Below are 16,373 nucleotides of genomic sequence, written 5' to 3' on the forward strand. Positions count from 1 at the left end.
TCATCTGAAAGTGCAGGAGCTTTTAGGTGTGCGTCTGTGTGTCTGTGCATATGTTGTATTGTGTGCTCCTCTATTTATCATTACAAAAGGCTCAGACAGACACAATACATGAAACCGAATATATCTGTGACCACTCTGGCTTTGAAACCAATACCACATCCAAATCCTCTTTCATTGTACTTCCTCTTTTCTGTAAATCATATTTTCTTTCCATCTCTTTCAGTCTGTCCATCTCTTAACTGTAAGCAGCAACAATATTTCAAGTCATCAAGGCTTTTCCTTTTTTACTGCATGACTGTAAGGATTTTCAACAGTCCCACTGCCCAAATCTAATTACAGTACAAACCCTTTTTTCTTTTATACTCATGGAGTAAGGAGTTTTAATATAGTGGGATGGGTTAAGCTTGAAGTATTGAAAGGAAGTATTCAGATCCTTTACTCACATAAAAGTAACAATATGATACTGCAAAAAAATATTGTATCTCATTACATGTAAATGTCCTGCACAAAAGATGTTAAGTAAAAGTATGTAAGTATATTAGCAAAATGTACTTAAAGTAACAATAGTAAATGCACTCATTGCAGAAAGAGTGCTAAGGTTGGGTTATGTTTGAAAAGAACTAGTTTGTACAATTTGTCATCCGACCACATTGGAAGACTAAGTGGTCACACTCAAAGGTGAGACGGGTGAGTTTCAATAATCATTTAAATATGGGGTCAACTGTGCAAGCGGTCAAGCAATCTCTCCTGGTGTTGCCCTCGTTTATTCACGTGAAAAGTGATAGAAATAGTTGTGCAAAGAAGGAAAAAAAGAGACCTAGAGAGAGAAGTTTAAACCTTCATTGCTTTCTCACCTCAGCACACCTGGCAAAGTGCTGCGTGATGTGGGAATGAATGTCAGATTGTAGATCACAGAACGTTACAGACGTTGGTGGAATGTATTTACTAAAGCCCAAATTTGAGTCAATATGTGTACTTTACTTCAATATTTCCATTTTATGCTACAACTGTATATACCTCATCTCCACTACATTTCAGAGGGAAATATTTCACCTTTTACTCTTAATTTTATTTGACAGCTAAAGTTACTATTTATATTTCATATTAAGAATAACACTGCGAAGACATTAAAAACATCTCCCTACTAAACTTCTCATTTAAATAACTGTTCAAGAAGATTAGAGAAAAAGTCCAAAAAGTAAATACAAAAACTGCTGCTGAAACTGTGATGCATTAGTATTTACAATCTAATAATATAATATCTGATCATATATCAGTCACAGTGGCCTTTTTTTGTTTTTTGCAAAACAAGTGTTGACACTATTTGTAAAATGAATTTAACCATTTTTTACCATTCAAGAATTGATATAAAATGGTCAATAATGTCTCCAAAATACCACATTAAGATACCAAAACCTTGAGGAAAACCATAGAAAAAGCCATGTTTTGATTTTTTTATCAAAACTTTTGACATTTAGAGATTTATTTTTTTTGACGATTGGATGGCGAGCGCTTCTGTTCTGGAAACTGCTCAGAAACCCCCCTTATTGTCAATCTACCTAGGAAAGCTACCCATCCTCTGAATGCTCTAGGTCTGTAGTTTGTGGCTGTAAAGTTTCATGAGGCTGTGATTATCCTAGAGGTCACCACAGGTCATTTTATACAGTGAGGTCAAGTTTCAAAAAATGGTCTCAATATAATTAAAATGGCTACTATGGGGACTAACATCATCACACATGAATACAGTTAGCCTCATTGGATCCACAAGAGTCTCAGCTTTACAGTCATCCCCAATTTATGCAATTGCAATACCGTTTAGGGACCCCAGTATGCAGAAATATTCAAACACACCATTTTTAGAATAGGGGAAAATAACATATTTATACTGCATTAAAAGAACTGCATGTTTTTGCCCCAAACTGCATGTGATTATCATAAAGTGGGCATGTCTGTAAAGGGGAGCCTCGTGGGTACCCATAGAACCCATTTTCAGTCACATATCTTGAGGTTATAGGTCAAAGGACCCCTTTGAAAATGGCCATGACAGCTTTTCCTCGCCAAAATTTAGCCAAACTTTGGAGCGTTATTTAGCCTCCTTCCCATGACATGGTTGTTACCAGTGGATTCCTTCACTACCTACCTTCACTCCAGCTCTAAAACTGAACCTGCTACAACCTCTGAAAGACAGTAAAATCGGTCGGGATCGCCCGCAGTACCGCGGGTCTCAGGGGGTTAAGCAAGTAAATGGACTTTATGACGTCCCTCCACAGTGGGTTGGATAGATTGAGAATATTGAGATTTAAGATTTATTAGGATTTATTTATTATTTTCCATTAATTTAAGCATTATTAACAGGTCACATGGTGATGTAAGATGAAAAAGAAAAGTTGTGATTCTGTTTCATAAATATGTTTCTAATTTGAGTACATGATCAATATTTGAAGCATTTTTCTCCACATTGAACAGATGCCTGGTGCTATATTATAGAACCGGAAACACAACAACACATGTCCTTTTTCTCACTTGAATTCCTCTCACTGTCACCTCCTTCCCTGCGTCTTCGTTTTCTCATCTCTGACCACCTCAGAGTGCCTTCAGTAGGAGGAATTGGTCTTCCAGTGTGTCATATGAGAAGGTGAATGTGGGTTGAATATTAAAAATAGAAAAGATCAGACTGACGAGGCTACAAGGAAGAAAGAGAGAGAAGAAGAGAGGAGGATGTGGGAAAAAAAACAAGATGACGAAAGAAAGCGGGGAGGTAGACACATGCATGGAAATGAGAAAGTAGATACATGATGCGAGACAGACGCAGGGAGACAGACAGAGAGAGAAGAGGAAATGTCTATTTTTACCAGTGGTTGGTACAGAGGAAAGGGGAATATGATAGGGCTCTGCATTAGGCCGAAGAGGAGGAGGATTTCTGGCTTATACAGGCAGATTCATGCGGACATTTAACAAACTGCAGCGTAGAGGAAATTCTACCGATCTACTGTATCCATCCAGCCCACCATCTCGCTGCCCTTTCTTCTTTGTTAGCCCTTCTCCCTCTATTCATGCCTCATACTATATCCTCTGTCTTTATTTCCATTGTCTCTCTTTTAAATAGTTTGCTGTTTTATGTATAACTTTTATACCTTTTATCTTTCTTTAAAAATAATTTAGACATTTATTTCAAAGCTATTTACTATCATAAGATGTCCCCAAAATTAAACGTACATGCTCTATACAATGATAAATAAAACTTACTATTAAACTACTGTTTAATAAAATATAGAGGTCAATTGATTGATCGATTAAATTGACAGAATCGATTAATAGTTTCACTCATTTTTCTAGTAAAAATAGTGAAACTAAAGCCAAACATTCTCTGGTTGCAGCTTCTCACATGTGAGGATTTGCTGTTTTTTTGTCTTATATTATTGAAAACTAAATATTTGGGAGTTTTTTTGGACTGTTGGTCGTTCAAAACAAGACATTTTAAGACGTCACCTTAGGATCTGGGAAGTCATGATTGGCATTTTGTCTCTACTGTCACTAGGTTTCATAGATTAAACAATTAATCAATAATGAAAGTAATCGCTAGCTGCAGCTCTAACAAAATGTGATAAATGCTGTTGGATAAGCCCTTTCCATTTGTCATCAATTTATCATGTTTTAATTCTATGAAAGAATTTCCAAAACCTCAAGGGAGAGCCTTTAAGGTCCCTGAAAACTTGATTTCCAAGTATTTCTCTATAACATTAAATATTCCAGAGATTATTCCAGATAATTATCTGTCCGATACCGATATGATAAGGGATAATATTTAATCTTACAAATGCAAAACTGTGAAGAGGACAATAAATACCATAAACGTTTGTAAACCAATAACTATGTCAGCAGCAAGCGAGACAAGTTGTGCTTTCCTCCGACGCACCTGTCACATATCCAGGTGGGCAGAGAGTTTTTCAACTTTTTGATGACTAAATAAGCAATAATTAAAGCTATAGTTTAATAAAAAATATCTTTAGTTATTATTTATTAACACTAAAAATTGCTTCATCAGGACTGTGTGGGTGTAGCCTGGAAACATAAGCAAACAACCCCACAACTGGCATCACATTTAGATTCAGCTAAATCCTGATTGGCGCATGGCCAGCTGACCCCTGCCTCACTTCAAACCAGTGAAAAGAACAAAATATAAAAATCCCTCGTGGAAAAATCACCCAAACTGTTGTGACTTTGGCAGAAAACTGTGTGTTCTTGCAGAGAAAGAAACTGATTAGCAAAAAATGTTTTCAGGCTTTCAAAATCTAAAATCTCATTTGCATTTTTCTTCTTTCCCTGCATTATTTGGACTCTATTTATCCCCCCGTCTGTCAGCCAGCCACTCCGCAGCTCTCTACGCTCTTCTTTCCTTCCTGCTATCTCTCCTCCCTTGTCTGTCTCTCTCTCCTGCATCCCTCCATCCCCCTTCCTCATGGATCGATAGATTACTTCCTGTGTTCAGCAAGGTGACAGCACAGTTTAGAGACCACGGAGTTCAGGTTACCAGTCATCTGTGAGTGTGTGTTTCTACGTATTTGTGATGGGCTTAAGGGGTCACCGAGACCTTTGGGGTCAACAGTGGCAGCAGTCCTGTGTTTGCCCTGCAGCCTAAGCGACTGCTCCACTGACTGCTTGGATAAAACGTCCAACAGAGACAGAGTTAGAGAGTTTACATGAAGGAATTCCTTGCCTTTTTGATTTGTAGTCATGTATTCTTCAGCAAGAGGCAAAATTATTATGTGGCAGCCAAAGTTTCTACATTTACGCCTGTGAAATTGTCAAGAATATCTCAAAAATAGATCTGGTACATGATATTCAGCCAGCAGCTAGAGCCAAAATGGTTGCAGTAAATGTACCAACTGCAGAGAGGAAACTTGAGTTGAACACTTGCCTGTTCAATCTGTTGTTTTTGTCAACTTGTACCTGATATCTAGGCTGTCCATCACCCCCTCCGGATCGCATCTGAACCCATATTTCAACCAATCTTGCGCTCTGACCTCACTGACTACCGCCAATAAAATAATCTCAAGTCATGAAATCCACTATTATCTGCTAACAACTGCTCCCGCTGTTCCTCTCTTGGCACAAGACAACCAAGCTGTTTTAACAGACTGACTGACAGGCCCTGATGTCCTTAAATCCCATAATAGGCCTCTCTACATCCATCGCCCTGGGCAACGTGCAGCAGTAAATGGCTTCAGTTTGTCTGAGGTGTACCCAGAGAGCCTAAGAGAGATCAATACAGTCACTCACAGTCATCGTTTTAACTCAGCTCCGGCGTAGGCTCCTGCCATAAAACTCCTGCTCCACTCCAGATCCCTGAACCCTCGGGCTCCCACAGCAACACCGGTGTCACAGCAGCAACTTAAAGAGCTAAAGAATGGCCTGTCCACATGGACGTAGCCGTGTAACACTGTGTGTGACTCACAGTCGTTGGTGTGTTGCGTCTGTAGTTCCACCATCACCCATTTCCCTTGCAATATCTCTGAATGTCTGCACAATGCCTCAGGGTTGCATTTTGGCTGAATTACAGTGGACTGAATTCCCAGTACCCATTTATCTTCTGTAAATCAGAAACACTGGAGCAACGAGATGGGTGTCCAAAAAATGTCAACACCTGTTTTTTAAACTACAGCACTTAAGTTTCTATCATCCCCTTGACATTCATAGTGGAGGGATTTTCCTTCTTTCTTGACAAGCTTGTATAACTACTGTATGTCGACGAAACACAGCTGCTCAGTTTCACCGAGCGTATAATTTCCACCACTCAACATAAACCTCTAATGAAGCAGGCCGTGTGGACTAGACGTCATTAATTTAACAATGTCACTGTTCATGAGCTGTACTACGATTGAATGGGCGGTATTGCATTAACTCATGCATTAGCCGTGGCGGCAATGACGGCGGTGGTTGTCCTTCCGCTTCAGTCAGCTTGGTTCTCAATTGGCTATCGTACTTTCTCATGTGACTGTATCATCAACTGTCTGGGTTCCCCCCACACAACAGGATATCTGATCGTAAATGTTGAACATGTTTAATATTTACTATTTGAAATTTGTGCGACCAGGACGGACTTCTGGATCTCACGCCACAAGAGTATCTGGAAAGATAGGCTTTAGAACCATCAAAAAAATAGAGGCTTTGCTGACGATTGTCGCGAGGTGGGAATCGGGCCCAAAATGGGCTTGATTCTCGTGTAGTGTGTACCCGTCATAAGCTAAAGGTGGACTAATGTTTGACGTGATGACGTTTAGTAGGCTCATTTGGCCACTTGTTAGCAACCACCTTTTTTAAGACACGCAAAAGAATAAAAATTCACAAGTGGGATATTTATTGACGTATTTTCTATCGTAGAACAAAACATTAAAATCTCTTAAGCTTGTGTTAACCACAGACCTTATTTCAGGATCTAACTAAAAAAACAATAAAAAAAAAAACATTGACTTCGAGACAAGTGAATCGGAAGTGCAGAAATGCTAACTCATTTTAGGACTCATTCCTGCAGCACTCTATGGTGCTGTGTGATGTGTAGTTTCATGCGACTTGGATCTTATTTGCATACTTTTGGTCATCATTGTAATTGGTTGTAGTAACATTGTACCCACCAAGTACAGACCTGGGATCACCGCAACATCACTAAAGTTGTGTAGTTGGTAGGTGGTGCAACTTCAACAAAGGCCAATGCAAAGTGGCAAATGTAGTTGCAAATTCATCCTGGGTGGCACAAAATGAGCTGAAGACACGTCTGCACGTGTTGAAAATGTTTCCCACAAAGTCCACAATTTGTAACCCACCTTATCTTCATCACATTCATTCCAATACACCGACATCTCAAACACCTGACGATCACAACGCAGTGCTTTTGCCTGTAATTTAAAAGACAAATACACTTAGAAACAATGACATACTGTAATTGCCGTTTTCAGTGCTCATTCTCAATGCCACCCACCTCTCAGTCATGACCTGAACTTTGAAAGCAAGGCAATGCATTTTATTGACTGTTAACCCGAGCAGACTGCGAGGAGCTCCAGTCTCCACCAGTTTAAACATCGGTTCCATGTCTATTAACAGTGTTGGGTCGTGACCCAACCCCACTTACACCTTCACCTCTCCTGTCCATCTCTCTCTTCCTCCCTCCACCTCCTCGCTCTACATCTTTTCATCCCCCTTTTACCAAGTCAATCCCTGCGGACCCTCTGCCACCTCTTTCTCATATACACACACACACACACACACACACACACACACATGCACGCCGGCTCTTGTTGCCCCTCAGCTTAACGGTATTTATAACGATCTGACCCTGGGACCTCTCTACGTTAATGATCTTCAGCCCCTCCCAACACAAACACACACACACACACACATACTGACAGACAATAACCTGCGCTCTTGTGTGCGGCATGTTTTTCTTCTTCCCTTTGTTATGTTGAGATAATCTCGGAGCGGTAAACACTGCAAGTAATTATAGATAACTCGGACAGCCCAAAACTAACTGCTTCATTCCTTGAATGCAGAATTTCTCCAGTGAGAGAAATTTGGAAACCGCATCCTATTTGAACAGCCCGTCATTTAGGACTGGGAGCTGAAACAATGCAAACTCTATAAGAGTTGTACATTTCATTTATTACTATTTATTTAGTAACAACAAATAAATAGTAATAAATGAAATGTACAACTCTTATAGAATTTATGATTAGTAGCAGCTGTCAGCTAATACTGTAGTACAATAATTCTACTTTCTGCTGTGTCCCAAAAACAATTCTACATCTGGTGAGTTGTACATTTTCAGAGAAACCGAACGATTGAATTTGCCTTTATGGGTTGACAAAATCTTAATTTATCCTCATTTTAGGGTTAAAAAATTGAATTACCTAGAAAATTAGCTAGAAAGTCTGTATTATCACAAAGCTTAAAACAAGGCCGTTTTATTTTCTTCCTTTTTTTGACCAAATCTTTATTTTTTTCCCTTTTTACCTCTCCCCCCAATTCAAATACACAACATGAATAATTAAGGTAATACAATATATTACACAAAAAGCAAAAACAAACATAATGAAAAAAAATCACATACTGTAATAGTGATACTACTAATGATAATAATAATACTGTTTTGTTTAAAGCATGACGAGTTGACATTTTGGAGAGGGGTTTACATGGTTTTCCCGTTGTGTCAGGAAATTGCAAAGAGCATTTAGTCCAAAGCAAAGAGTTTAATAATATTTTTTAGTTCCCCCTACAACTTGTTTGGTATTCATCTTTCACTCCCCCTTCATCACTCTTTAGGGTCCATTCATTCATAGTGACACATTAGCATTACAAGTCTGATCCTGGAGACACAGAAAGATGCTGCTGGAAGACATCACAGCCCAACAAACACAAACACACACACACGTACACACTTAGAGCACATATAAGTGTGCACATCCCTGCACACAAAAAAAACAAACTATTGTGCTCTCGCTCTCATTCCTTTTTTCTCTCAAGGCCTTTTCAATCCTCACATGAGTCACCAACACACACACACACACACACATACCGGCTGGTTTAGACTCACACACACACACACACACACACTCTCACGCAAACAAACTCTCTCAGTGTCTCCCTCTCAATCAAGCCCTGTCAGCAGCACTAGAGCCTGATATGAGGCCAGGGACGGAGGAAATGAACGATGTCAACCAGCGTTATAATTCAGCAGAACCCACCAGGGAATAGATCTACTGTATTTTGTGCTCATGGGAAATCAATCTCAACTCATAATACAATGTTTGCAGACTTGTGCTCGAGTCTTGAAGAGGTCTGGAGAAGGACTGTATGTTCACTCCCTGTGTGTGTGTGTGTGTGTGTGTGTGTGTTTCCATGCCTATGATGAGACCCATGCTCTAACATGTCTCTAGTGTTATTTTTCTTCAACTGACACACAGTGAGGAGCTGATGAAAGACCAAGAATAAATGGAAGCATTCAATTATGCTCTTTAAAAGATTCTTATACACCCACATTCTCTCTCGTTCACACCCCTAAATCAGTGAAGAATGCATAACTGAGTTAGCAGCATGAAGTAGACAATCACTCACACACTTTTATTACAGTACTTGGAGGACAATGCGCTGTAAAGCAGTAATTTGCTAACCCCTCCATGTACCTGAGTGATTAGGATAATCTACAAGCGTTGCCGGTTATCATTAAGTTATTTTCTGTGTTAGCATTGGAAGCTTTTCCTCCTCTAGTTTTATCATGTGCTGAGAGTATTTCCAGAGGACATCATGATGACAGGACTACAAAAACTCAGACATGTGTGGATGATAATTATAATAATAATCATAATAAAGCAAGAAATAGAAGGAGTGGGGAAAAGTTTTAGGAATTATCACCCTGCATCCATTTAAACTCAAGACTATGAAAATGTTTTTCTCATCTTTATAATAGGGCTGTCAAAGTGAATGCGTTAATAATGCATTAACGCAAAATTGCTTTAACGCCACTAATTTCTTTAACGCATTAACTCAATCGATATTTCGGAGGTTGTAGCGGGCTCAGTTTTAAAGCTGGATAGAAACTTGTATGAAACTAGAAAACCTAAGGAATCCATTGGGACCAAACATGTCATACTAGCTTGTCGGGAAGAAGGCAAAATAACGCTCCAAACTTGTAATAAATTTTGGCGAGGAAAAACCGGCATGGCCATTTTCAAGGGGGTCCCTTGACCTCTGACCTCAAAATATGTGAATGAAAATGGGTTTTATGGGTACCCACGAGTCTCCCCTTAACAGACATGCCCACTTTATGATAATCACATGCAGTTTGGGGCAAGTCATAGTCAAGTCAGCACACTGACACACTGACAGCTTGAGTTTGTCATGTTATGATTTGAGCATATTTTGTTATGCTAAATGCAGTACCTGTGAGGGTTTCTGGACAATATTTGTCATTGTTTAGTGTTGTTAATTGATTTCCAATAATAAATATATACATACATTTGCATCAAGCAGAATATTTGCCCACTCCCATGTTGATACGAGTATTGAATACTTGATAAATCTCCCTTTATGGTACATATTGAACAGATAAAAAATGTGTTATTATTTTGCGAATAATCGTAATCAATCATGCAATCAAATATTTTAATCGATTGACAGACCTACTTTATAACCTTGAAGGCTTGTTTGCTATCAGGGCAGGAGCACACTTATACACTCTTACATTTACAAACACTATGTTGGTTGTGCAAGTCCTCTCCATGCCCTCTAGAACTTCTTCTTCTCCTGATCTGACGCCATAATCGGCAGGACAATGTCATCAAGATCATTCGTCTGTGCCTTACAAAATCGTCCCAAATCACTCTCTGTCACAGTCAGTCTGTTTTATGATGTGACAACACTATGTTTAAGGTTTGTTTAGGTACAAAATAAACTTGGTCAGGTTTAGGGAAAAATCACGGCTTGGGTGCAAATAAGTACTAGTTAAGGTTAGGGGAGCTTTGTTGTCATGATTACAATAATAAGCATGTAGTTAAAGTAATGGTTAACTGTCATGCTAAACAACCTTGACTTATGGAGGGAAACAGAAACAAAAAGAAGTCTCCTGTGTTAAAGTAAGAGCTGCACGATTATGGCCAAAATAATAATCTAGATTATTTTGATCAATATTGAGATCACAGAGTTTTCTATGATTGGAGACGCATATAAAACGTCAACGTTGTTCATTTAATTGTGGGAAGCCACAATGACTAATGATTAATTGTGCAGCCCTATAAGTCCAATGTGTTGTTGAACCATCCGTCCCAACCTCCTCTTTACACATTTTGACAGAAGGAACAATTACAGCGACCAGTAATGCTTTCAATATGCATACAGGCATATTGTTTAAAGACAAAAATGTGAACCTATCCTGTAAGGTTGTAATACTAGGGGTTAAAGGTCACAGAAAGTTTTGTTGTAAAGTGTTTAGTAGCTTTATCTCTGTGTGCGTATGTTTATCCATATGTGAGAGAGAGAGAGCAACAATTTGTGCCAGTATGCACTTGCAAATGTAGGCGTTATTTAGTGCCGGCATTGTTTGCTTTGGCTCTCAACCTAAAGACACAGACAATTAGCTGCAATGTCATGAAGGTGTATTATAACTGACAAACTTGTGAAGATGGAATCAGCTTCACGGACTGTTTTCACGGTCTTAATTAGAAACTACAACACCTCCATTCTGTTGCCAAAACAAACCATTTTTTCTATAAACGGCTGGGCTCAGTGTCTGACTCATGCCGTCCCACCTCCCTTCTGTTTTCAGAGCCATGCTTCATGTTGTTACTGCATTTTTCCTTTCAAAAAGTATCCGGTAGGGCTGAACAGTTAATCAAAATTGTATCGAAATGGCAATATGACCTATACTGCAATTTTCAAATCGCAGGAGGCACAATATTTGTTGTTAGGGCTGCAACTAACGATTATTTTCATTGTCGATTAATCTGTTGATTATTTTCTCGATTAATCTATTAGTTGTTTGATCTATGTGAGAAAATGGTGAAAAATGTTGATCACTTTTTCCCAAAACCCAAGACGTCATCCTGTCATAGAGGAGTACCGAAACCCGAAAATATTCACATTTAAGAAGCTGGAATAAAAAAAAAGTTTACTCTTTTTTTTCTTATAAATTACTCAAACCGATTAATCGATTATCAAAATTGTTGGTGAACAATTTAATAGTTGAAAGCTAATTTATTAATCTTTGCAGCTCTAATTGTGGCGCTACATGTCCCCCATATTCTCCAGATTTAAGAAAACATCTTTGTTTGTCACACCATAATCATTTTAATGATAATTATATTTTACCCAATGAAAATGAGAATAATGATGAATTATTCCCCCTAATATCGCAAATCATATCGCAATTGCAATATCAGTCAAAATTGTCACAGTTAGATATTTTGTCTTTATCGTTCAGGCTTAATATCCTGTGTTTTCTAACTTGGACGGAGACAGTGACAGAAATCAAAGTTTGACAGAGAAAAGCTTATTCTCCAGAGATCTTTTCACCGGATAATAGGTTTTTGGTTTGGTTTTTACTCCACCAGGTTCCTAGATTACTGGCATCCCTCTTTTTGAGGATATACATTAATTCTCCTCGGTTACCCTCCAGCTTTGTAGAAATACTCTTTCATCGCTCTCTTTCCCTGACTCCATCATTAAATGCTGCAGAGCCTGACCTAAAAAGAATAACCCAGCACTCAAACATGAAAACAACCACTGTTGACAAAGAACCTCGTGCTATTGTGCAGACTTGGCCCTCTAATGGGACTGTTACAGGCTTAGTCACTCATTTTCCTCATGCGGAAATTTGCTAATTTGCTCTCATCCAAACAAGATGACCCAAGTCAGCACTATAGGAGCTGCTACCTTCTCATCCACATATCCTAAAAACACTAGTCTAACTTTTTCAGATGCTATTGTCGATCATCCTCTTGAGTTCTTACAGTGCTGTTGCACATTTAGATGTGTGAGTGTTGGCCAGTGCAACGGGGCTCATGTGGTCAACCCCAGGATGTACCTCCCTCCACTTCCTGCGTAGCGAGAAGTTTAGGTGGAGTGAAAGCCTGTCTGAAATACAAGAAGCGGGTGTTCAGACTGAAAACCGCCCTGCATTAAGAAATGTATTGGGCTGGGTTGTTGAGTACCGTTGAGACAGGAAATAAGATTCAGTTGGTTCATTTCAGTTCTAGGTTCTTTCACAATAATTTTACTGGCCATATTTGTAATTCTCGACAGTATTACAAATATGTACCTCCCGGAAAGGAGTTGGGGGAGGGTGTCTCAGACACGACTCAACCATCAGACAAGCACTAAGCACTTGCTGTCAACATACTGATCCCTTAACTCTTTAGGGCCTTATTTGAGGGTGAAGCCTGTATCAAATACAACGATGGCATCACACTGTAACTTTACTTCTATGATCACAATTGGAGCATTGCAATGAGTCTCTTTGCCATTTCACTGGCAAACTTAGTGTTGCTAAAACCATAGCAGAATATAAAATAGGATATAGGAGTAAAATAGACATTCCCATTCAAATCAACGCAGCAGGATTTTTATGTGTACCGTGCCAATAGCAAACGTTGTAGCAGGCTGACTTCCGCATAAACTAAGCCAGCTTGCGACAAGTCGCGGACTGAGGTGACATTTTGCAGTAAAGACGACTAAACGAGCAGCGGAGTAGTAACGTTACGAGGCACATAGAAAATGTAAATGAGTCAAATTAATGCTTCATCCACACACTCTTGTGACAGCGGAGCACACTGCTATCGCCAGATGAGGGACAAGTTTGTTCGGCTCGTTTTCTGTAAGCAGTGTTTTGGAGCATGGTGGAATTAGCTAGCTGGCTTGGACAGCTGACTGGTTAGCTCTTGGGCCGGTTCTGCCAAGCTTTGGTGCTGCAGCGGGCTGGTGGCCAGCGATAGCGCCGGGTCTAAACAATCCCTCCGCCTGGGGACAAGCTACCTAGCTAACTAGCCAGCCAGCTGTCTCCGGGAGCTGCGTCCGTTCTCATCCCGGCGAGCTGCGACCACACACTTTATGACCCCACTGACATGGATTCTGTTGTCACCATAACAACTAACAAAACACGCCATTTTCTTTTGTACTAGTCAAATTACCACAGCAAACAGTTCAATAACCCTTCTACTCCTACTCTATTTCTATGCTAAATCACATGAATACAAATTTGAATTCCATTTTGTCGCATATGTTATGAAATATAACTGACGTCTCTCTCTCCTTCTCTTATATCTATTATCTATTGTGATCAATAACAGCTTAACCTCCCCACGTTGTGATCTCATCTCCTCATTCTCTGCTAATAACAGCTTAACAACTTAACTCATTCTCTTGTGTCCTTATACTGTTAACGTGGCTGCCATGTATACAGCAGGACCTCATTGTAAGGATAAGATAAACAAACTGAGCTCCCTCTCTCTCTCTCTGCTCTCTCAGGACCATCTTCGGTGATCAGTAACGATGATGACTCGGCCTCTCCTCTTCACCACGTCTCCAATGGCAGCAACACTCCTTCATCCTCAGAAATGGGCCCTGACGCCGTAATCATCGGCATGACCAAGATCCCGGTGATAGAAAACCCTCAGTACTTCAGGAGCACAAACAGCCTGCTCAAAACTGACACATGTGAGTAAAAAAAAAAACTAATTTATCTTTAATGTGTAACCCAAATGAACTAGGTTGAAATGTTTATCAATCCATTATGAGCGACACACTCCCAAGTATTCAGGTTAACTGTCCTTGTGCGATACACGGAGGTTACCATGGCAACATCTATCCTGCTGTCATGGCAATGACCTTGGAGCTGCTGATGATAAGCTGTCAATTCAGAGGGAGAAGTGGGAAATAGAAAGTCTATTTATATGCAAGTGTGTGTGCGCGCGCCCACCCCGGCATAAGTTAGGCACAAATCCATTCATAAATTTGAGACGTCCAAGTGTGACTCATACACATACTGTACATTATCAGAACCGAAGGTAGCAACACATGCAGGAATCTGTGAGCCGTTACAGGTAGAAGTTGAGGGTGTTTTTGAGGGTGACCAGCTCCCAATTTATCTAACAGCACAACGTGTACACACCACAAATTCAACAAAGCAAGAGACAAAAGGGCAAAGAGAAAGTGGTCAAAGAAGGTGGGAAGGAGAAAGAGACAAACAGAAATAGAAGAAAAGAGAAACACGAGGAGAACATTCAAATAGACAGACAGAGAGCACACAAGGATATTGACCTGGTCCATCAACGTGACGTTAGGATTATTGGCAAGTAATAAAAGCTTCTCCAGGCTTTGGCCTTGCGTTGCAGTAAATTATGGAACCGCATGAGTGTGTGTGCTCTTTTTTTTTTTGAGGGCACGGTTGAAGGAGATATAATAATGGGAGGGGGATTGGAGGTTGACCTCTTCAGCCGTGCGTTATAACTAAAAGATAGACTGGGATTTACAGCCTAAAGACAAGAATGAAAGCGCTGAGGATCAATGAAGGTCGATAACGTACTGCTGCGTATGTGTATGTGCCTGAGTGTGTGTTTTTAATATATTACAGCCATTACAACTATTACTCTGTATGCATCTTTGACTCGCAGTCAGGCAGCATAAATACTGAAGTAACTGACCGATTATTTGGCACTCTTTCTTTCCCGACCCGAACAAATAGCCTTTGATGGAGACAGTTTGGCAAAGTGGCACTAGGTTGCGTGCCAGAAACTGAACTCTTTTTTAACATTGGCCTTAACCAGCTTGTGGTCTGTAATATTGAATACACGTTCCGACTTAAAAGATGGCACAGGCATCTTCCTGGCAGCAATAAGGCAACAATTACTCAGCGCAGATGATGGATCCGTGTTTAATTACGGGATCTGTTAGCTGTGTTGCAAAGCTTCAGTTGTGCAGCTTACCTCTGAAGTGAACACCTCATTAACAATAATTACCTCAGAGACTTATAGTAAAACTCTCATGGATTTGCATAGGTTGTTTTTGTTTCTCTAAAACCATCAAGCAACTGAAGCAGGGATTTAGTGAGGATTTTAGAAATTCCGACTTCATAAATTCATTTCCCCCCACCAACAACCCCACCCAGAAAACAAAAAAGTGTCTTATTTTAAGTATTATTTAGTATATTTAGTATTTTTCTCGTTTTATTTATTGAGATAGCTGTTCATGTTTTATCTAATAGAGCAGCTCTTTTGAGGAAATTATTCTGAAAATCAACAACTCCTTAGAAACTGAACTCGGACTAGAATAACTGTCTCTATTTTCCCTACTTAGTATCATATTACTCTGCATAAAAGAGACAGTAACTCATAGACATAAAAACACTGTTTTGCATCCATGTAGTAACTTCTCTCCCATATCTGCAGTGGTGTTTCTATCCATCCGTAAAGAAATGCATTTCCTTGCGTTGAACACTAGGAGACGTAATCCGTATAATATATGGATTTACGGACACAAAACAAAACTGTGTGGAAATGAGGTGTAAATGCTGTGTTTATTATTTTGTTGGCCTTAAAGGAATAGTTGGACATTTTGGAAATACGCTTATTTGCTTTCTTGCTGAGAGTTAGATGAGAAGATTGACATCGCTCTCGTGTCGGCATGGTAAATATTAAGCTATCGCCAGCAGTCAGTTAGCTTAGCTTAGCATAAAGACTGAAAACAGGAAGACACAGCTAGCCTGGCTTTGTGCAAAGGTAACACAATCTGCCTACCAGCACCACTAAAACTAGGGCTGCACAATTAATCGAATATTAATCGCAATCACGATTTTGGCTACCCGCAATTAAATGAACATGATCGACTGCTATATT

General features: G+C 39.7%; 1 protein-coding gene across 3 annotated transcripts in view; it reads left to right on the forward strand.

Moving 5' to 3' along the window:
- ntrk2a (neurotrophic tyrosine kinase, receptor, type 2a) overlaps positions 1-16,373 on the forward strand; it is a 105,495-nt gene that overhangs the window by 56,491 nt on the left and 32,631 nt on the right. For all 3 annotated transcript variants that reach the window (XM_037776809.1, XM_037776807.1, XM_037776808.1), the window contains exon 14: positions 14,008-14,196. In XM_037776809.1, the coding sequence (XP_037632737.1) occupies positions 14,008-14,196 (189 nt within the window). The remainder of the gene's footprint in view (positions 1-14,007; positions 14,197-16,373) is intronic.

This window comes from Sebastes umbrosus, chromosome 8 (genome assembly GCF_015220745.1).
Source record: "Sebastes umbrosus isolate fSebUmb1 chromosome 8, fSebUmb1.pri, whole genome shotgun sequence".
NCBI lineage: Eukaryota > Metazoa > Chordata > Actinopteri > Perciformes > Sebastidae > Sebastes > Sebastes umbrosus.